Here is a 24284-nt window from a genome sequence, read left to right as displayed (position 1 = left end):
GGGGAAATACCACTACGCTTGTGCAAGCTTAACAGAAATGCAGCGGTGCTCAGGGTCATCCAGGCCTGCCCGGCAGCAGCCTCCAGGCTGGCGTTAGAGGGTTTCTAGTGCAATAGCAGTACCGATCCAAAAGCTCTGCTCCAAATGTTGGGCCACCGACCATACGCCTTCCTGCAGCTGCCTGGTTTTCTCAGACAAAAAACCCACCCCAAACTCATAGAAAAATGCCCACAGGTCTGGATGCTGCTTAAACACATGCCTGTTGCGTGAAAGGTAGAAAGGAAAAGAAAGAAATGACATAAATACAGAACAATTTGTCCAGGAATAGCAGTACACCTGGAAGAATTAGTACTGAAACAGAAAGTATCTAGTGTTGCGAGAAATAAAGGTTTGGTTTTAAATAACAAAGTCATCCAAAGGAGCAGATATGTTTTTCTTGCTTCCCTAAGTAACGTTAAAGCAGTGGTGGAAAGATTCTCCTCTTTTATAGAAATAAGGCAGAAAAGCTGAATTCTTACTGTAAATGTTACCACTATCAACCAATACCCTACAAATAACTTCCAGAGCATAAAAAGATACCCAGCGAGTATTTATTACACACTGTTCTGTCTGAATTACCAGTTTCATGCAAAAAACTACAGTGGCAACTTTAACACATCTTGGTTTTTGATGCTTTAAACAGAGGACAGGCTAGCACAAAGTACTTACTTGTATATATCCCAAGCAAAATTTGGATGAGCAAAACCCAGATTATATTTGCAAATGGCTCTTAGATTTACAAAGGACCGAAACAGAATGTTGGCTATTGGTTTTCATACCTGGGATTTTCAAAATCCTACGACTACTCTAAACCTTATTTATACACAACTGATTTTTTTAAAAAATAGATTTTGGATAGGCAGTGTGGTCTAAGGTTTAAAGCAAAAGGCTGAGAAACAGGAAACTTGGGAGAACTGGGTTGGATGACAGCCTGGATAAATGCATGTGGTTTGTTTGCATGATTTGCAGTTAATAACAAGGGAGATCGTGTGTCTCAGAAAATTCAGAAAAAGGAAATAAAGCTTTATCCTGCCAGTTAGGGAAAAAAAAAATCGTAAGAAGGTAACTGAACATGTAAATAGTAATGGAAAGTAAAGTGTCTTATCACTTAAAATTGGAATGGAGAAAGCCCCAGATACTGTGCTGTGGGGGACAGTCCTGTGCCAGTTTGCAACAGGACATCTCCAAGGGTTGTACCTGTGATCAGCTCAGTGTGCCTGTCTTCTCACTGACACCAACCAACGATTCAGAAGAAGCTGAACAAAACCCCTGTAAGTTATTATGGAAACAGTCAAAGCCATTCTTGAACTGTTTTCCCAAACCTGCTCTTCCATACGTGATAGGACCTAAAGGCATACGGGGTCTAATATGTCTTGTAAGTGTTATCCTACCAAGGGCAAGTTCAGATATTGGGGAGGGCGGGGGGGGGTGAGGCGTGTGTGTGTGCACAAAGGTCTGATTTTTGAAGAAAGCTTGGAGAGCTGCCTGAGAAGTTAATTAAAGGCAATGATTTTTGTTAAAGGAGACACTCCAAAGACTCATAAATAAATCTGCGGGAATAAGACATGCAATTATTTGAGGTGAAGAAAGGGCTAATTCGGTAGATATTCTACTCTGCTGCTGCTGGATCCAAAGCTGTCTCTCCTCTTTGATCTCCTCTGATGCTTGCCCCCCTCCTAAACTGCAGATCAACGCAAGCTCCAAGGGGCCATAGGCAAGATCAAGGCAAGTGAAGCTCTGACCTTGAAGAGTGCTGCAGATAGAATGCATCTCTTTCTACTTTTTTTTTTTTACCTTTTCTTCTGCATATTAGTACTGTGCTTACATTTTTGTAATAACTTCCCAGTTAAAAAAAAAAAAAAACAAACCTGAAAGTTTGTCAGTTTGCATAACCAAGCATATAGAAGCAGGCCAGTCTTCAGTTATACTTCTTTTCCTCGAGGCTACATTACCAGATACTTATCTGGCTTTATTTACAACTTTAGAAATGAGGGTATCAAGGAGTTACTGCTCCTTGCTTGAGAAACTTTTGGGTTTAGTCAATAATCATAATTTTATATCACAGCAAGCCCTTTTTTCTTGAGAACTGTGAAGGTCGGTCACACAACTTCAGTATATGGAAAATATTAATGGGTCTATTTGACATCTGCAGAAACTATGCTAGCATTACAGCACTGAAAAAAACATTTACCAAGCAGTCTTTGATTTGAGGTCCCTCGTGGTTCAGGCTATACAGGCAAGGCTTGGTCTTAGAGGTGGAAATGCAGTTCTGGAGTCAAACTGGTACCAGGTGCTTCACTTAAATCTGATCCACCTGCTGCCTAACTTCCAAGTATTTTCACATGGTGAATCCAAGCCTTTAAACTAAATGTAAAAGTTGTTTAAAGGTTCAGCAAAATCTTTTTGCAGCAAACCTTAACAATAAAAATAACCAAGTTGTTTACACCACACTGAAATCCAACTTTTTAATACCAGTTTACTAATCAGACTTGTGAGTCTTGTTTATTAATCACTAAAATTTTGTTGCTTAAGTATTATTGTTTAAACTTGAGACTTTCTTTTGAGGTATCATTATCCTTATGATAAGGGAACATCAGATGAGTTTCTTCTGAAAATTTTATCTTTTACAACTTACCTGTCTTAACTTGCTGTCATAATTATCTGATTTTTTTCCTTGATTAAAATGTCAGTGTCCAATGTCCTCCTTAAATATTGCATTTTGAGTGTGTAGAGGGAAAAACCACACTTCTCGAAGTATGCCCATGTTGGTTAATGACCTCGTTGGGCCGTGGGGTTACTGTACACCACTGCTGACTGCGTTCATGGACTTCCACTTTGAATCCTTTTCAGTTCCTTGAAGGAGACTTTCAATCATGGGATTTTCCTTTTCTTTTGCTTGTTCCTTAATGTTCTGGCAACATTTCAATTTCTTTGACATAGTTTTCTAAAGTTACATGAGTTGTGATTTTCAACAGATTCCCTGTAAGGCAGCCATACAGAATAAGGTGGATGGGAAAGGAAGTATATGTGTCTCCAAAGGCTCATGAAAGAAGATGATTTTTCAGAGCAATGCAAGTACATTTGCCTATTTAGAGATTCAGGGAGACCACAGAGTAAAAAAAAAAAAAAAAAAAAAAAAAAAAAAAATTTCAGCTAGGCTCTACAGAAATTGCTAGATGGTCATAACAAGAATTTTGCTGGCCAAGGGTCTGATTTTTCCCATAGAAAGAAAAATCTGGAAATAGAGACACACCGAATGGCACATATTTTCCCATAGTATTTCTTTAACTTGCCCTGGCTTCTTTTGGAAAACTTGCTTTGCTTTAAAGAAGTCATCCTCCATGTTCATCCAGGCCTTCATCTTCATGATTTAAAAAATGAGACAGTTTTAGCCCCTGAAAAAGTACTCATAGTTTGTACTATGTGATTGTCTTTCTCAGAAAAATGCTCAGCTGAAGCTTTTCAACAGCTTACATGGTTACCTGAATATTCCTACTTAAGAGTTCTTATGTGCAACATACCAGGTGAAAAATGTCAGTCATGCTTGATATGGTCATCTCCTTTTGTTTCAGTGTGATCATGTCTTTTGGTTTTTTTCTTCCATTGGAAAAATATGAGCATCTATCTGTGCGTGGATATATCTCTATTCTTTACCACATTCTGAAACAGCCATGTAAACGTCTTGACATTTTCCACCAAAAACCCAACAAACCAATAACAAAAAAAACCCAATAACTTTGGGATGAGTTCATGCCTGGAATGTTTCTGAAAAAGGAAAATAAAATAAAATCACAGAAGATTATCTTTCAAAAGAGAGTGATGATTAATGGAAAATATGAAATGTGAAGTTCTATTTTATCTGTTGTGTTTATGTTAACCACATTTAATTTTTTAAGCTATAAATCCTTTAAAAATGTTAATCATATGATGGACTTATTTGCAAATTTACATACTGCCCTGAAGGAGACACTGATTGTTGCTTTCTGTGGTGACTCATGAGCATCTCTGGTTCAGGCTGCTAGGACTGAGAAAGCAAACTGAGTAGCATGATCTTGTATGAACTGTGATTAAATTCCCGGTAGAGTTATCCTCAGGATACTCCATAGCATTTTTTTACCACACTAAGACACAAAAACTAAAAAGAGGACAACATAAAGCAGTCCTTAGGTTTGAAACTTAGCACTGTTTTCTTTCATTCTGTTCAAACCACAAATTATGCAGTCTAAGCATACATACACACACAGAAACAACCTGTATGTTAGTTGCCGGCTATATTCAAAATAGTTCTTTCAACAAATGCAGACAAAAACCTTTCAAACAGCATGTGAAAGTCCTTTTCTTAAAGATCCTGCCATGACTTCTTAATTTCACTTCCAAATGGAAGTGTCACCAACGTTTTACACAACAGTTCTTGTTCTCTAAATAACAGAAGTAAACCTGCATGCGTGCTACACTTGAATAACGTATATCTTTTCAAATTGATTTCTTTATTGCGTGTCAATGAAAACATAAGCCTACAGTAAACTCAAAGCCTTATCAAGTGATGCCATCTGTTTTTCTCCATTGACAAGACAAACACATTTAAGATATATTTAATTAAAGTATTACCAATGATTAAATATATCATGACTGACAACATATGATAGTAGACACAATTAAAAAACAGTTACTTGAGTTCCTATTTATCTGTCAAGTGGACTGATTTATCTGCTGTCCATAAATGAATATCAGATGTAATCTAATGGCTTTTTAATAGAAGGAAGCTTGACACAACACCGGCAGATGGTATTCTGGGTAATGATCCAGACTGCAATGATCCCAGTAATGACTTACTGTATCTATTTACCTGGCCTCAAACAAAGGAGGGGGGAAGCTAAAACAATTCAGCTAGCCTCGGCTGCTCTGGTGCTGCAAGTGTTTAAATCACTGAAGCAGCCCGTTCACTTCTGCAGCGGGAGAAAACGTGAAATTGATTAAAACAGCATAAATGCAACAGGAAAATCTTCCTCCTCCGCAGCCAGTTTGGGAATGGAAACTTACCTAGTTCTCATGGTGGTTTTTTATTTTATTTTATTTTTTCTTCTGTTGTTGCTCTGAAGTTCAGGGGAAATTCTGTCCTTTAAAGGAAAAGGTTCTCATAGCACTACTGGGCCGCTCCAGCACACCTCATCTCATGGAGCGGTGATCTGCCCCCAGAGCAGGGCAGTGCGAGTAGGCTTTAGGAGCCATGAAGGACTGTTGCGTGCCCTGAAAAATCTTCCTTTTGCCTCACATTGGCATAGATCATGGCACAGGGCTTACAGTGAGTGTTCTTCTGCTTCCCTCTACAACACACACAAACAACTCCAAACGGACACCATAAACTCAAGGAGTGTCTCCTGGCTTTGTCACAATTACACAGTTTCTGAAAACTGGAAAAAAAGACTTGTGTCCTGTAAAATTCCGTTTCAGATACCCAAAGTCCCATTGAATGTACAGCTTGATGAACTAAGTAAATAAAAATGAAAGCCTCGTGGAGATTTTCATACATACTTAAACAGCCATTGAGAAAATTTTTGCAGTTAACATTATATGGGCAGTCCCATTGGAACGGAAAAGGTCTGTTGAATTTTTTCGCCCAGCCTCGCCTACTGTGATACTTCCACTGCTGAAAACAGTGCGGAGAAACTTGTTGTTCTACTGCCTCAGAAACATCTGGCCCAATAATAACCAGGATGACGTGAACTTCAAACCAGCTCAGCACCAGTGGCACACAGTCTAAATTACGAGGTCACTGCAATCTGCTCAGGAGGCACTAGGTGTGACGCTGGACAGTTTGCCAAGGTATTGGACGAGAGAAGCAACATGATGCTGAGATACCCAGGTGGTGGTGACAGCAAGAGAAATATCCTGAGGGAAGAGCTAAGAAGTGTATATGCATTTTTAGTCCAGGCATCCTGCCTACATGTCATCAAATCAGTCTATAGCAGTGATGTACGTCTGGGATTCAAGCACTTTGGTATGCCCTGGACGCACAAGTGGCAAAGTGGTGCTACTTTCCATCAGGTGTGCTCAGTATTCAGGTGAAGTGCTGTGGACAGTTTTAGCACTGTGAAATCCCCGCCCCCACCCCACCCCACCCCCACAGTGCCATTCAGTCCCTCTGTAAAGATCCCCAAAGATCATTTAGAGAGAACTTCTGCAGCTAGTAAAAATCTGCTGCTCTTTCCACAGCAGCAGCAGCTACAAGACTTCCCTTCCTCATGAAGCAAGTGCTTTTCACTTACAAGCATAGTCCCTCATTTTCTGGTTTGGAAGGATTGGTCTAATTTCCTGTGAGTCTCTTGAGAAAAACCTCGGGAAGGTTTGTCTCGTAAGATATCAGACCAGGTGTAATGTGTGGCACTGCCAGCGCTCAGCCCTTCGCCCTCTGAGAGGCTGGAGGGTTGGCTTTAGGAGTTTTACAAACTGGTGGCCATCATGAGGAGATACAAACTCTGGTAGCTGGGGCTGAGATTCAGATCTGTATGTTCACTCCCTTCCAACCTGCAGGAAGGGAAATACTTGTTTGTGCTGTTACAATCTGCCCAGAAAGCCAGCGTTTAGCTCTGCAGGCTGGCACGTGAAAATGATGCTGGAGAACAAAACTGCATGCAGATGGTCTGTGCTGAGGATACACAGATAAAGGGAACAAAATGCTGTATTCTCAAGTATCTCACTCGACCTTCTGACAACTGAAATCCTTTTAAAAGTACTCATACTTGCAGTCCTCAGCTAAGCTGTAACCTTAAGCAAATTCCACAAAACCAAAGGCTGAGATGGGGGAATCATCACCAAGGGTGTTACAGGTCGGAAAGAGCAAGAGATGGGAAATCAGGTGCAGGAAAGATGTGAGGGGAAAAGAACAGGGTTAAAGGACATCAAAGGCTGATTAATTTCTGAAGAAGAGAGGGCTTTGGAGAAAACTTCCCCTCCTGTTATCTGCACACCTAACCATAGCTAAGCCACAGTAGCTTTTGTATGGCTAACTCAAATATGCATATGGAAATACGGGAAATACCGATTTACAAAGAGTATTTTTTCCTGCTTGTTACTTCTTCAATTTTGTGTAATAGGCACTATCTCGGAGAGAACTAAAATGCTTGAGGTATTCATATGTTTCATCAATATAACCTGAAATGGGTGATCCTTCTGTAGTCAAGTGACAGAGGGAAGCTCACAAATCTTCAAGGCCTTAAGGACGTGAGCAGGATACTCACTCAACGTGTCTCCACTTCACATTAGCTTCGTAAGACACATTTAAGCCAGCGGATTCACTAATATGAACATTAGAAGTACACAGGCATACACAGTGAGTCAAGTAACGTATCAAACTGTGGAAGTGATACTCCAGCTGAAGATGATTTATGTGTGACCAAAGCCTTTAACCAACATTTAGGTCCTTGCTTTGAAGTTGGTGTTTGGGAAAGGTTTATTATGCCTCAGGAATTCTCTTCTTTGTCAGAAAGTAAGATCTTGAGCAGTAGTCAATACCCTTGAATGTTGCTCTATAAATAACTAATTTTCTAATTATTTTTTTTCCTTCTGCCATGGACACTATCCATTCCAGAAAAAAATACTTTTAAAAATATTTGGGAGCAGCCAGAATCTAATTTTTGGTAACAAGTTAATAATTAATGAACCTGTTTTCTAATAAAACTGTTATTTCATCACATCTGCCTTCACCTGATACATACGGTTGTGAAATAAAAAACAAATCCTGAAAGGCGTTTTTATTTCTTCCAGAATATCAAGTAGCTCTTTATAGCAACGATTGATAGAAAAGTCATAACCACTAACAGCCAGACTACAGGAATACTCACACCACTCACAAGTCTGTTTTCAGTACTTCTGAGGGTTATTTTTGTGAACTGGATAAACTAGAGATAGTTATTTCTTCGGTTGTTCCAAGGGCCTGTCAAGCATACTGTAAGGAACACTTCTGCTTGGGCCGCTTAGATGTAATCATTTCCAAAGCTTTCTTTTTCGTGATTTGTTTTGTTCTTTCTTACCTATATTCACAAGCAGTTTTCAGATGTAGGGTCCTATAAAACTTTACTGTAAGGAAAGATGAAAAAGAGGAGGAAATTTCTAATATAGAACTAAATTACAAAGGGAGTTTGTTTAGGTTGCCAGACATTCATCCATTCCAATCTTTTTTTCCCCTGTAGCAGCTATTCAGCTTTTTAATTCTATTTTTCATCTTTTGCCTTTTGTGTGTTCATTGAAATGGCAGCTATATGTATAGGTGATGCATTCACAATGAATTCATCCAGGTTTCGTGTGCTACGTACAGCTCGATACACTTTCTTCAAGCACATACTTGTTTTGAACAGTGCAATTTTGTGCAGACTCAGCTGCTGTCCTTGTAGGTCTCAGTTTCTCTCCCTGTTGCCGTTCCCAAAAGTTAAGGAGTAGTCAGATATTTAATTCGTCCCACCATTTATAAAGGGGTTTGCTCATAATGCTTAAGATCTAGCCAGGGTGGTGTAGGCTGTATTAAACACAGTTGTAAGTTTCCATGGTCTAATGTCAAGATTCCACTGCATATTAATAACCAGTATTAGAATAAGACGCCACAGAAGAGGTATATTTTCCTTTGTTGTTTATTATAATACAAGAAAAACAAATCTAGAAAGCACATTTCATGGAGCACCATATTGTAACAAAGTGTTGCTGGCTCTCCTGCAAAGTGTATTTTTGACATTTAAACAATGACACACACATAGTCAGTACACACAGGCATCTACACACAGGCATCTACGTGCCGGTGATCTTATTCACAGCCCCAACGAGGCCTAATTTCAAATACAGAAACGCTAAGGTGCACAGAGGAATGCCAGTGTGAGGGCATCTGATCGCCAACTGAGTTAATTACTCTTTTGTTAGCTATCTTCATGAGCACACAAGCCTTCATTGTCTCACCCCAACCTCTCTTCTCTGAAGCCTCCAAATTGGGCCCAAAGGTCACTGAACACGGAGCCGGCACAGACATGGTGTAGAGTTGAACAAAACTGGCCAATATTCCCTACCTGATACCTCTTATTGCTTTGGTAATAGTACTGAATGGAAGTCTTACAAACTCTTAAACCTACACTCCACATCACAGAAGAACCACTTGCACACATACAGAAACGTAACCTCCCTCCCCACACACACATAGCACTGATACCTTTTTGAGAAGCTCTGGGGGTTTCCCCACCAAGATCACCTTCATAAAAATGATTGCATTTTGTTTTTCAAAGGTTCAGACAGTTGTTCAACAATATATTTCAGAATATATTTCTTTCTTTTGAATAGACAGGGCATGTTTTCCTGCTGCCTTAAATTTATGTCATTGTCTACACAAGCAAGAGCAAAATGCTATCATTTTCATCTGTACAAAATGTTTTACATTCATTTTATACAGTGCTAAATAATGATGCTAAGCACAGAACAATGTAGAATGATAGACCAAAATAGCTTTTTACCTTATTCAAAATGGAAAAGTACTGGAAGTTTCCCATACTAATGTTAAGACACAGTATTGGGGTCTCTATTATACACAGTAACCTTCCAAAATACTTTCAGGCACCTATTTTGCGAGCTATTGCTCAATATGTATGTCACACTGAAGCACCTCAAGTAATACAGTTTAGTGCCCTGAAACAGTGAGAATAAGAGACAAAAGCAAATCCAGGAACACAGCAGACCGGACCAATTGTGAAGGACGATGCTAGCAAGGCAGCAAAATTACTGCCTAGACCCAGAACAACCCACTGTTACAATAATTCTGGGTATCTGACATATGGCCACTTCTATCATTAACTGAGGACAAGGGATGAAGTTTAATTTAAAACCAAAAAATGCTCTAATTTTGTCAACAAAAATAAAGGAAAAGCTTGTATTTTTATCAGCCACTTACAAAAGATTTTTTTTCCTCTAAGCCCATTTCTCTTTGAAATACTTCCCCTGCTTTCTGACCACAAATTTTCTGGGGAAATTTAAGGATTTGCAAAATGTATTTCTGTCTTGATAATCAGTGAGGCTGAACTATCTTTAAGTTTTGGGCAGGGTAATGCATTCATGTTGCCAAGAAAGAAATGAAGTTATTCTGTATTTTTTCTTGTGGAAAATCCTTGTGGATTTCCCCTTTCCAGGAGCCAATTTTATAATTCCTTTATCCTATGTGATGAACAGACATCTCTGAATAACGAGAAAAAATAATGGAAATTCAAAAGGGAAAATGGACTTGAAAAGTAACTGTAACTTTAGATACACAAAGTGGTATAAACTCGCAGAATTACTAGCTCAAACTCTCTCCTCCAAGCTAAAGGTATGTTTCAACAGCTGTGCTAAACATTTGGCTAGCATTTCCCAGATAAACAGTTCAGACTGCAACTGGGTGATGCGGAAAAGAAGAGAGAAAGAAAAGACTTACTAGTTTAAATTTTACAAAGGCTATGGCATTGCTATGGATTAATAAAGTTTCGGATGACTGAAGAACAAGATTTATTAAAGCCAAGATGTTGTGCTAGGTACGTGGAAACATATTGTCTCTCGGAGTAACGTCTACAGCTTTACTCACCTGAGTAAAGGGCACTGTAACAGAAAAAGAAGAGATTCAGAGACAGGCAAAAAAATACGGGCCTGTATAAGAATGTGAATTACTGTCTTAAGAAAGGTATGCAAATTTCTATAGATAGTATATAATCACTGACATACTGAATAAAAATTGGGATCACTCCTGTTTAATACTATTTTAGCATACAAGAGCAAGAGCTTGAGAATGACACTGAAAAGCAGCCAATTTAAATCTGAAAAAAAAATATCTGTTTTTATTCATTTTTCTTTGCTCTTAAACATGATGTTTCTTGATTTTAGTATTCCCCACCTCAAGAAATATTTAGATCTCAAAACTCCGGATCAGCCACTCATAGGGATATTCAGACATCAACAATCACATTAGACAAGACAAAAATAAAAAGGGCTGAAGCTAATGAAAATTCCAGAAGAAATTATTGCACCTTCCCCTGAAGCATCTGATACAGTCAGAGGTAGGACTCTGGATTAAATAAGCCATGTAGTTTGGCTGTGTTACTGTTTCTATGATACTAGGTTTAAAAATCTCAGTTACATATCCCAGTTAGTCATGAAAATGTATAACAAAGTTCCACACTGAGCAATGCGTTACAGTAACATTAACAAACGGGAGGACAGAATGATTATTATTATTGGCCTTAGACACCACTTACGTGTGCATGTATATGGATATACATACATAGAATTGTATGATACACATATATATGCATACACTAATGCATACATACATACACACGCACACACACAAGCATGTCGTCTGAGAAGTGGGGCTCACCATAAGGTCTGAAGACCACTCGTTACGCCCTTCTCGCCAACCAGTGTAAGTGTACATGTGTATACATTTAACAGTGTGTGGAGGAAAATAACGAGAAGGAAGGGAAGCATGAACCTGAAAATATGGGAGAAATCACTCATGTTACTGTCATTATTTCAGACCTGCTCTTGAAAACACATTTCCAAATGCCTTGTACATTGGCTGACGTACAACAGCCAAGCAAGAGGAAATACACAATATTAAAGGGACACTGTGAAAATGAAAATGTTTACATACGTATTTTCTGTTCTTCCCTGTGTTACTACTAATACATCATATTCCTGACAACTGACAGGATGAGAAATTAAAAGAACTAATTTGATTTTTGCCACTTATCCTGTTCATCTGTTTCATGTTTCTGCCAAAGTTGAGAGAAAACTTGGATAGTCCATCTCCTTATGGGTTTTCATTTATCGGCTCCAATGGGTTAGCTCGTTGTAAACTTGCCTTTTCATCAGGCTTGATAAAATCATTGTAGTTTTAGAAATACCTAAACTTAATGTACGCTTTAAGTTGACAGTATCTCTTTAACGATAATTAATAATTCCTCAGACTCATTCATATGAAAATTCTGCCATCTTTTACACTTACTCACATTAGTTCACACTATTTGTCCTCCCTGTTTCTCTGGGAAGGCTTTTAAGAACACAAGCGAAACGAACAGACCACCATCCCGTTTGATAGCAGAACTCCAGCTAATCAGTTCTGAGGCTGCAAACAACTGAACTTCCAGACAAGCTAACGTAGCTAGGAACTACCTGCAGGTATCTACAACAGCAAAAATCAGCATGACTACATTTAACAGGGTAAATGACAGGATAGGTTTCCATTTCAATGAGGTAAAGTTGTGCATAAGTTCCCCCATCCCCCAAATATATCTGTAAGGTCATTAACTCCAATAAAAATAAAAGAGAGAAATAAGTTATTTTCTTTTAAAAAAGCTAAAACTGAAATTACCTTTAAGCCTACCGCTAGACAGAAAGACATCAAGGCGGGTACAGAAACAGAGAAGAGAACCAGAGGATATTGATAAATGTGTGTTGTCAGCTCTGAGAACCAAGGGCTGGCTGGCATCAGCTGAGTTTTGTCTCATGATGCGCGCTCTAGAGGGTTCTCACTGTTTTGTTACAAATAGTCCAAGTTTGGGGTTTTTTTCAACTTGTAATGGGCTTATTTGATCGCCTTTGTCTTTTTGGTCCAGCTCCATAGATTTTAACATTTCTCTTGGCAGGCGCAGGCCTGCATACTGAATACAAATGTATAGATAGAATGACATCGTTCATAACTGTGCAGAGGCGTTCCTAGAGAGTACAAATACCAGCATACAATGTCTCATTTGGATCTGCAGCCTGCCTGCACGATGCATTGCATGGTGGTTCCTGTAGTCTCTGAACAATAAATTCTCTACGAGAGAGGCCGAGGGCCACACTCCTTGGTATTTCTATGGAAAAGTAATTGCAAGCCCCTGGCTCCTCTCAGGTCACTTGCATTGGCCACAGGAGGGTAAAGAAGTGTTTCTGGTGAAATGCGTGGCACTGCCTTTCCATGGATTGCCTTCCAAGCAGCGACGCGCCTGGCCGGCCCCAGGGCCGACACTTCACAAGAGGAGCTCCTGGAGACAGGTCCTGTCTCACCACTCTTCCCACTCGCCAGCAGCACCATTTCGCAGAAGCCTCTTCACCTCTTCTGTCCCGTAGCGAGTGCAGGAGTGGGATTTTTTTCATACAAGAATGTTTCTGTGGAGTCAGGGTTTTTTGTTTAATTTTCTTTTCTTACTTAACATTAGCTTGACCTGGTTATCAAGTGTGTTCTCCTGCAATCATCTGAAAGGCCTTCTTGAAACCAGCATATTTTTTCTTTTTTTGTTTTTGTTTTTTCCCTTTTACATCACCTTAAAGGGACACTTCTGTGGACATCGCTTCTGTAGAGAACAGATTTCATCTTTTGCTGAAGTTTTGTTCCAGCCAAAGCCGAACCTCCTGCAGATTGTAGAAAAAGGGGCCTTTGCCTCCCAGGTAGGCGATTTTTTGTCTCTGCACAATGCATACTCGCTCAAATGAAACCCCGTAGGCCACGTTGGCGTTGTTGTCCATGCAGTCAGCCACCACTTGGCACTGAGGTGGCAAGGAAAAGCGCTCTAGGAGCTGGTGAGCAGCTGCACATCGGTCTTCCTGGTTCCTGTGTTTCTTGACTTCAAATGAAGAAGGAGAGATTCCAGGGGCAGCCCAGCCATCTGACGGGTGAGCCTCGTCAATGTAGACCAACAGAAAGTCAGCCACACCAGAGAACTCCTCCACCAACTTGCTGAAGGCCGACAGCTGGCTTGTGAATGGTGGTCAGGTAGCTGAACCAAAGTTGACCACCAGCGGCCGCTCAGAGTTGGCAAAATCCAGAAGGTGGCATTTGGTCCCACATTGGCCACTGACATTCTTCCAGCTGTTACTGCTGCCGTCACTGCCCTTGGCTATGTGGATTACACTGGAGTTTGGGGCTTCTCCTCCCAGTTTGACCTGATGGCAAAACAAATTAAAACGTAGCAAGTTAGTGTGACTTGCTTGTCCAGTAGCCTTATGACTACTACTCTTCAAGTCACCTGTTCAAAAAGTACACCTAACTACCCACATGGACACTAGCATGGGGACATAGCAAATCATCAAAAGCAAACAGCTTCAAAAAATTCATCTAGTCCATCTCCACTCACAGTACAGGGAAACGTGGCATTCCTGACAGGTATAACTACTTCACTAATGTCAGAACATTTGGTCTGAAATCTGTCTTGTCCTGTCCACTACACACACAGTCCTGTCCACCCTTACTGTATTTGCAGACTCTTACTCTCTTTCAGACAGACTACCTCCGATTTCTCATAACTTTTCTCTGTGAGCCGAATTTTCTAGATGTGATATTTTTTCACTGCCATCATCTGAGTTCTCTCTACTTGGTTCACATCTTCCTTGAAGAACAGTGTTAAAAACTTCAAAAGAGTTTTTACTAATTCTCAGAATAATCAGACAATTACTTAATGTATCTCACAGGCTACATCTGTTTCTACATTCCAGATGTTTACTTTTCATGAAACATCATGACTGTTTCTGAAAAGTAGGATTGTTGACTAGGAGTCATCTAGTGAGAAGTTACAATGCCAAGGTCCCTTTTTCTGCCTTTCTAGTTGCTCCCCATCATGGATTTGGATACTTCCTTCATCAGTCCAGCTTGAATTTGGTGCTTTGCACCCGACCCCACTGAACTGTATTTCCTACATTTCAAGGCATTTTTCCAATTTTCCAAAATCATTCCGCATTGTATCCGTGACCTTCACAACACACGCAGTGCCTCTCAATTTTGAAAGGTTTTCAGATTTGATACATGACTATTCTCTTCCATCCTGCAGTCCAAGGTTGAAAATACTCAGAATACCAAACACAAGGGAGATCTCTGCAGATGCCCACTCAGTGTACATCCTGCTCTTACAGTGGACCAACCAAGACTGTGCTCTCCAAGGGTTTTTCTAACTGCTTTGCAGTAACCGCATCACTGATTGAGTGACACTTCAACTGCAGTGCTTTTCTAGAAGACAACTGGGGGGAAAGCAACAGGAAAAGGGGAAATTTTTTACACAAAGGTTGAAGTAGGATGAAGTGAAAACAAACTGTTCTCAGCTGTAGCTCCAGATCTAACTCAAACCTAACATGCAATTGTGGAAAAGTAATTTTGCCTGACTGTTTCTATTCCCCTGCCTATAGAAAAAGGGCAGACTATAAGCAACTCATAGAAGGGACTGCCAGGATTAGGTGGAGCCTGCAGAGGGCTCCAAGATCCTTAGCTGATAACTGCTATAGAACCACAAAATATTACATAAGACAATTAGTTTTTAATGAGCTCTGCCACGGCGATTCCTATGTATCTGCCTTTACCATCAAGCTCTAGTACAACAATGCAATTATCCTTTTGTGCTTCCCTGACTCTTCCTATCTCTCTCTGTCTCCTGTCTATTTGATTATGTTCAGAAGTGTTGCTTTGAAGGAAACACACAGGGCCAAATTCTGAAGTCTTTCATACTGTACTTATTTCTTTCTGAAGCTACACTCCAACTAAAGTCAATAGAAGTTAATGCTGAATTATTAGAATTAGAAACTGATTTTTGGTGCACTTCTACATTATATACATATACATACATATTCTACATTACATTATAGGGTATCCTGGTGAGTCAGACTCACTAAGAAACTGAGTTAACAGCTGAATACTTAGCCAATGCAATAGCTGCTACACACAGATCCAGAGGCAAGTATATTGTAGATACTGGATCCTCCATTTCTCCCCCAGAAATCTGACTACCTTGAGCAAATCTACAGTTGTTCATGACTCGGCATTATTTCATCAGAATAGCAACAGAAGCAAGAAACTAATCAAAGCAAAGTTTGTAAGACACTGACTTTACAGCTGCCAGACTTCACAGTTACACAAGAAGGTCTCACGGCATGTTGGCACACGATAGAAACATCATTTTGACTATTTTCCATGGGGCAAATTGAGACACAGCTGTTCTGCCATTCTCACTCAGGCATCAGCAAGGAAGAGAGCCACAGAAAGACTGCCCTAGACCCACAGATCTCTCCAGGCCAAGCACGAGGTAATCACCCCTGCGAGCAGAGGACCTGCAGCTGCCACTGTACCGCAGGCAAGGGAAGCAAGTGATGCCCCAGGAAAGCACAGCTCCATGTGGACCCTTCCCCATAAACCTGTGTCTGTAGCATTGCTATCTGCTAGAGCCCTGGTAACAGTTAAAAAAAAAAAAAAATAATTAAGACTTGAGCTCCGTTGCCTTTGAGAGCAAGCAAGGTTTGAACTAGCTGGGTTTAGGGCCTGCTGTGTGACTGTGCCCAGCTGTTGAACTCAAGAAAGGAAAACAGCTGTATCCCAGTTTTTGAAAAGACTGGCTCTATCTGGAGAGAGGCAGGCTTGGAGACTCGGGCTGTAACATTTAAGCAACATTAAGCATCTTGCAGTGTTTAAAAAGTGCTGCTGCAGGCCACTTAGCAGGTAGTAGGTACTCTGCTGTGCGAGCTGTTGGAACATCTCATTTCTCTCTGCTGTTCTGTGTAGTAAGATAGGCAAAGCATGAGTGACTAAGGTAACGGGCCAGGCTTGAGCAAAGAAATGCACAGATCAAGATCATGCGGTGGCCACCGAATCATCTCGAGGGCTGCATTCAACCCAGAAGCCAGCTAGGAAGTTGTGCAAGCCAGTAACTACCAGAAGTGGGCACATCTCAAGAAACACATCTGCACATCTGCACAAACACTAGATCCCTCTTTACCTAGAAAGCTTAACTGTTCTTGCACTACCAAGCAAATGCTTTTTTCAGAGCTGGCTTGCCCAAAACGTGCCTTCTGAGCAAAGCCTGACATGTAAGTATCTGTGCTGCACCCACTCCTTGGATGAATAATGGACCTCAGTATTTAGGAGAGTGCACTTATCCAGTCAAAGAAAAGAAGTAATAACATATGATTTATCTCATAAATCACAATTAAGCAACACAACTTTGAATTTCTGATATTTGCTGGCACTTCTCAGAGGAGGAGAAAAATAAAGGTGGAAAGGACAGAAGCAACTAAAACTCAACGACAAACAGAGCCACTCAGGAGACAAGCTGCATCTGAGCAGCTGTTTCCCCTCGCTCTTCTGGTTTTATTTGAACAAATTTATTATGAGTGAAAATACTGTAACCAACACTCTTGAACTGGGAAACCAGAGTCTGCTTCTTGATCATATCCAAGCAGAAGAGAGGCTACACACTGCAAGCTCCTCGTTACCAACTCAGGTCTACCAAACGCTTCTTTTCCTAGGCCAGTTTGCAAACCCTAACGGAACAGACTAACATAACAGCTCCCATCAAACACCAGCATGGAGATGCCCCTCAGGTGCTATTTAGCACGGGTACCAAGGGTGGCATCGCATTTCACTGTTTGTTCTCCAACAAATCAAGCTTGCACTCTGTCTCTCGCACTCCTTATTGACTAAAAACTGGGTAAGTTTAGGAAACAAAGTACAAACATACCCTATGTTACCTTATAGCAGTTTCTTTCCATTTCCCACATCCATGAAGAACATCTCATGGCCGCAGATTACCTACCATTTTTATTTTTGTTTCTAGGAGTCCTTGTGTTGGGTTTTTTCCCCTTAATGAGACATCCTTGCCAAGCAGGCATTCACAAGGCATTTTCTGCTCTTGTAGAGGAGTAATTAAGGTCGGTGCCAGTGTCAGGCAATCCAAAAAGCAGCCCTGCCCAGTCGTTAATGTTTAAACATAAGCAGCGGCATCTCCGCTAATTAGTCTTGATGAAGCGCTGACGTTCCCAAAGGGACTCTTTATTTTGCCAGGCTCAGAACCGATTGACACAGGATGACAATATCATCCTTGCTGATCATTTGCATTGTAGGCCTTGGCTGTTTTCTTTGTTGTTATTTATTGAAAGAAAAAATAGCTCTTGGAAAAGAGAATCAACGCAATGAGAAAACAAACAAAAACCCCCATGTATTCAGCCAAACCGCTTTTGAAATCTTACACAAAGGCAGGCAAAATATAAATTCTGAGAAACAAACTAGCAGAATTCCCCTCACACGCGATCCAGCATTTCTATAATCACGTACTTCTGTGCGTGAATGTTTGGGCACTCGGTGCCAGCCTGGGACGAGGCGGAGAGCGGGCAGCGCAGGCACCCCCTCCTGCGCAGCCTGCCTGGGACACGCAAGGTTGGCCAAGCAAATTGGGAGCCAGCCCAGCCAGCAGCCAGCCACAGCCCCTCACCAAAGCAATGACTTGCAGCGTTTGGGCGAATTCCGTGTTTGCTTGACAAGCCTCGGTGCTGCATGCCCTTCTGCAAGTCCGCGCGCAGAGCGAGAAGGGAACAAGGTTGCCGAAGCGTTAGCACGCCGGCTGCAAAATGACGGAGACTTAGGAGCGGGAAAGAAAGCCCTATTCATAAACGACAGGCTAGAAATAGCACATAGTGCTAACTTTGTTGTACATTCTCCAGGAGGACTAGGAAAAGCCCCACGGACAAAACATGGCCTCCTCATTTACCTTTTCGTTTTTCTCATTTTGCTTTTATCAGCTTTAGCATAACCCTCCTGGGATTCCATGCACTGGGATACAGCTTTCATTCCCTGCATGAGGGATTTTCAAATGGTTTGGCAGACTCATCGGGCTGTGTCAACCCCCTAAAGAAAATAGGTGTTGCCAGACAATTAGCAGTCTGTGATATTAGCCATTTCAATATGGACATGCTGCGTCCGGGACTGGAGTCCAGGGATCGGTAATGAACTGAATCCCTGGAGCTTTTTGCTCCTTTCAAGTTCTCTGCTTTGCTTTGATTTGATCCTAATTCAGCTAAATATAGCCTCTGAACAGCCTGATACTTCTCAGTGCTTTATTCAAATCATAGTCAGACTCTGGCTGGGGAATTATACAATTCATTATTTTTGTTTTCTTTATTTGCATGACCCAGAGCTGGAGAACTCTGCAGTGGATAAAAATTCCAGGAGGCCCTCGTCTGGAGTAGCATACAGGAGCAGGAACCCTTCATTTGTCATGGGGAGGTGACAGCTTGTTGTAAGAGACTCGATTACTCGGAGAGCAGAGACCAGAATTGACTCACGTTCTCCCAGAGTCCCCAGTCTTTTATTTAGGATCAGGTGTATGAAGCTGAGGGAGGGAAGTGGGAGTCAAATTAAAAAGGGCACATTCTAGATAAAAATAACTAGTCAAATGCTGTTTTCTTGACTTAAAACCTGCCGTCCCACAAAGGAACATGCATGGCAGAGGAAAAGCATAAAGGAGCCTTTTGCCTGGTACTCTTATAAAAGAAAATGGATAATTTTTAAGAAAATATATTCTATATATTTATAAGAAAACATTAAAAAATTGGATAATTTTAGCTCCTCCGGTCAGGGAGCCTACAGCAAGCTGCTTAAGGGCTTCTGTTTCCCGCTGGATGGGAGCATGGCCTCCAGCACCGTGGCCTCAGGGCCACTTGCTGCCCTGCTGGGCTAACTACAGGTGACACAGTCCTTCACCAGTCTTTGCTGGTCAGCACCTGGAGGAGATTTGAAGTTAATTTGGATGATTTTTTTGTTGGTTCTTTTTTTTTTAAAACTCAGCTTTAGCAATGTATGAGTCCATACACAGCAGTGATTCTGCTGGCGAGGCAGAGCCAGGGTGCAGGGATTGGGTCCAAGCCTTTCCCTGGGTGCTGCCCGCTTGCTGCGCCTACCACAGCCGAGAGGGTTACACGAGGGTTTTACAAAAAGGCAGCAGTTCCTTCGGTCAGTTTTCCACATGTTACAGTGGACATGGAAGACCGCAAAGAGGTGGTGTGGAAGAAGTGAAGTTAGATCTGCAAAATGAAATGGACAGGATGAGCCCCCATGTGGGACAGGAGTTGTCAGATCCCTTTTTCTACCCTTTGTCCATCTTGGGTGTTTGAACCATACGCTCCAGTCTTGGGTGAACCATCAGCTCTGTGGGACAAACCACCTGCCTCTCTTGCCTAGGACACTCCCTGGGGCAATGGGTCCAGGCTGGTCCTCAGGCACTACTAGAACAAACATGATTATATATTATTAATAATGACAATGTCTTAATAATAATGACAATGACATGCCCAAATCCTGTTGACCTTATGTTCCAAACGCTGCAGGAAAAGTTTTAATTGCGGTTTTATTTTGCTTTTCTCACTTCTTTCAAGACTGTTTTAATTTGCAAATGTCAATGAAAACAATCCTGCTAAGGCTGAACTTTGTAATGCCAATAAAATATTTTTAATACCACACAATATCTAGCTTCTAAACCCCAAAACTACACAACTCACTCTTTCACAAATTCCCTTTATCATTGTCAAATTCAGAGAAAGACACTTTGTTACCTTGCTAAATACAAATAATAAGTACAGAGGTTATGCCTTCCTTCCAACCTTTAAAAAATTTCTCCCCAAAGCAAAGAGTTACTGGACAGCCAAACAGCAGGTAAAGGATCACGCCAGTATATTACTTTCAAATTTTGTGATAATGCTGTCCGGCATGTACTGAAGATGACAGTTCTGGGGCTGTCCTGCTTTGCATACTGATTTATTTTAGGAATAAAAGATGTAGTTATCAGGCAGGCAGAAGTAGCCAAAGGTAATTTAATTGTGCTTCCTTGAAATCTGAGGAAAACCCAACTGGGTGTTTACTGAACCAGTCTACTTGGTGCTACACCCAGAGCAGGGTCTATGCCGTGAAGCTGGGATCCTGTGCCAACCGTCCCCTCCCTGCTGGGTCTGTCATGCCAGAGTTTGCTGCTGGCCCATGCTAAAGACAGTAGAAAGCCGTACATGCAAATACCCACCACCATTCATCGCTTGAGATACCAGCATTCTTCTGAGGCCTGGAATGTACATTTACACCCATGTGCATATATGTGCATGTTACCCCCTAGATGCATCACAGCATTTGGCTGCTTCAGGGAGATGCCATTAAGGTCTTCCCCCTAACTATCCTGCACTGAGGTGGAGAAGAGGGAGGGTTTCCTCTAGGATAACCTTACGCCTCTCCACTGAGGACCAGGCACCATAGCTCTGAAACACAAAGCTTGTATCTGGAATGGAAAAGCTTCCAGCATGAGGTCCCACCACTGAGGATTGCTAATAGGGACAACCCTTTATGTACCCATTTTAAAAGCATTTTAAGATAATGATTTCTCACCTTTGGGGTCTTAGAAAGTGGATTCATCCCAGTACTAAATAAAGCATGGAACTCAGCAGGTAAAAAACAAGCTTTTAAAGGTAAATACGACGTCTTTTTCCAAAGCCCTCTAGCTATTTCTCTGGGTTGCTATAAGGTATGTGACACATTCAGTAGACATGCTGTGGCCTAAAATGCCTCACTGGCCTTTGTAGAGCTGGCCTCTATAAATCGTGCAGAAGGCACACCAGCACCTTCCCAAAAATCTCTTGGGTTTTGTCTCTTATCTGTAGGTGTGGTTGCATTCATATCTATACATATGTATACATACACATAAATACGTGTATACATATACAGAGAAATGAGAGAGGACTGACTCCTGAAAACGGAGATGATGCATGCCTATGTGTGTGGATTTTTGCATTTATACACATATACGTATATGTATGTACATATATATATAGACAGATACACACACATATATATATCTGTATACATACAAACACATATGAAAGTGCGAATACCTACACTTACATACATACAAACATGATTTGCTCTTCAGGAGTCAAACCCCTCATTTCTGTAGATAAACAGAGCACAGCAGTAAATCAGAAAAATAAAATTTAAATGAAATAGTTGCACTCTTTCCATTATATAAAGTTAATGTAACTTGACTACTAGCTCTATTTGTCTCTGTTATGACAATTAATCTGGTCCTAAAGACTCCCTTGTTGCAATATTAGACACGCTTGCCTCTTGGAAAAGAATAGGAGAAGGATGGTCTATGAATCACAAAGCTGGTGCGGTGTAGACAATATCAACACTGTGACAGATACTGAACTCAGAGCTAAAGAAGTAAAAAGAAACATATTAATCATTGATAAAATTTACATAAGAAAATAAAAATAAACAAAAGATCAATCATTTTGATTCCAGCAGGACTGTAACATGTAGAGAAAACAAGTCATATAAAATGTTCCAATAAAAAAGCTTACTTACTATACTCTATTACAATACAACAAACTCCACACTGCTTCCCCACTGAGGATGTTAAAGTCTTCAACTGTTGCTAAGTAATCTTGCCTATGAAATAATTGCCTCAATCAAAAAGTCATGTGTAATAGTACTTAACAACAACAAAAAGCAGAACAAAAGCAAGCCAAAATTTGGGTAAGATTTTCAAAAGTTTTTCTAGAAGGGAAAACATATCAGAATAGCCGTTTTCAAATATACTTTAGTTTAACTATTCCAAAATCATGTCTTGCACACACTAGTCCTGAAACAAAATCACTTAAGTCTGGGACAGTCTGTGTGCTTTCAAGGCAGAGGTCCTTTCTTGTAATAAATTTACTTTAATCCAGAATCTAGTATCTACCCACACTATTTTTCTGGAATGGCTTCTAGTAAATTTTTCTGTGAACAGAAATTTTACATCAAGTACTTTTGTGAAAAATGTTATGAAATGTACTTAGGAAGAGTTCTGTGTTAGTGGCACAAAACATAGCAAAACCGAGTATAGTTACTACTTTAATCCAGTACTAACTGGCAGTCTAGCTTTGGTTTATCTCAGACATCTGCAATTCTGCTATTCTAGTTGAATCATAAATACTCCTCAATGGAATGAGCTTAAGCACCTGCTTAAGTACTTTGCTAATATCTGGCTTCAGCTAGCAACTTGGAGCAATAAACAATCACGGTTATGGTATCAATTGCATTTTGTCATGCTCTTTAGTACTCTGATTCCATAATATTTTTATTTCCCACCCTCACTAATTGGCTAAGATTAAGATATCACAAGTGGGCAGTCCTATTCAGGATTTAGAAAAAGATGATTTAAGGAAAATGATGCTTTGTGGGACAGTCTTTAATATATTTCACTTTCTCATGTTTTTTACACATTACCACAAAGCAGGGTAACTTCAATTTTCTTCAGCTCTACCAGTACAGCTTTCCAGCTGAAACTTTATTTCTTTCTCTTTTTTACAGAATCAGCAGAAGATTATCCTCCATTGTGGAGCTGATGACTCTTCTTCTCATAATAATTGCTCCTCAGATTATGGTGTTCCCTCTGTAATTTGATTTCTACAATTATCTACCTTCCTGTGACTATCAAAGGTTTCCGATGATCTTCTGTCCTTATGGCCCATAATTCTATTATGGAAAACAGACTCTTTCCATGAATTGTTGGTCAATTAGTTTCATCTTAAGGACAGCTGGCACAAATGGATTTTTTTCCCCTTTTTGGAACAAGGTTATAAAGTTTGGTTACGTTTATATGCATTTTTCTGTTGAGTTCATTGAGGCCCAGAATCCATCCTAGGGACCTTAAAGCCTGATTGACCTAACAACCTAAGTGATTTAATGGTGAAAAGGGAGAGTATTTAATTACCAAAGTTCAAGGTACGAGTTTCATTGCCAACACCAAAAATAGCACAGAGCTATCCTCCCTGTAGTTTCCATGGTTGATACCAACAGCACTGAGGAAAAGGCAAAGTATGACTTTGGGAAGTACAGAAAGGCATGCGACATCTTTATTTTAAGTTATTTTGTATTACCTAAGCAAAACGAGGTTGAAAATATCTCATGGATGTAAGGTTCCTTACAGCTCCACCCGTTCTCCAGACCCTGGGCCACATACAGGTTGCAAATATGGGAACTGGGACTCGGCCGTTTCAGAGCTGTGCTACCAGCTCCCACTGGAGCCTCGACCAAGTCATGTGTTAACTGTCCTGCTTTGCCTTGTCTGTAAAATGGGAACAATTGTGTTCACCGGCCCATTTAACAAGGCCACTGTAAAATTTACTTATGTCTGGTGAAGAGACTAAAAACAGAAGCTAGAACCGCTAGGAGAATACTGAGCTTCATTCAGCATTACTTTATTTGGGTAGCCAGCTGGCTGATTCCTAGGGTGGCAGTAAGAGGTTGACCCATTTGGCAAAAGCAAACGTTATTTATATTTGTCTTACACTGAAAATTAACTTCCCCGTGGCCTGGGTTTCAAAGCTAAGCAGCTGGTATTCCATATCAGAAACCCAGCAAACACCAGCGCCACAAGCTCTTCACATCCCTAGGTGAGAGCAAACACAAAAGCCATTGTAGGGGAGTGAAA

The 24284-nt window shown here is 40.7% G+C and overlaps 1 protein-coding gene across 2 annotated transcripts in view; it reads right to left on the bottom strand.

Annotated features, from left to right (window-relative positions):
- Nucleotides 1-298: 298 nt before the first annotated feature.
- Nucleotides 299-24284, bottom strand: part of DIO2 (iodothyronine deiodinase 2) — a gene marked incomplete at its 3' end in the record, with an annotated part of 42090 nt that continues 18104 nt past the window's right edge. Inside the window, exon 2 of one of the 2 annotated variants that reach the window (XM_080395233.1) lies at nt 299-13962. In XM_080395233.1, the coding sequence (XP_080251359.1) occupies nt 13345-13962 (618 nt within the window). The remainder of the gene's footprint in view (nt 13963-24284) is intronic. The other variant, XM_080395234.1, reaches the window with a different exon arrangement.

This window comes from Falco punctatus (genome assembly GCF_963210335.1).
Source record: "Falco punctatus genome assembly, chromosome: 7".
Lineage (NCBI taxonomy): Eukaryota > Metazoa > Chordata > Aves > Falconiformes > Falconidae > Falco > Falco punctatus.
This window is presented reverse-complemented; position numbering and strand designations above follow the sequence as displayed.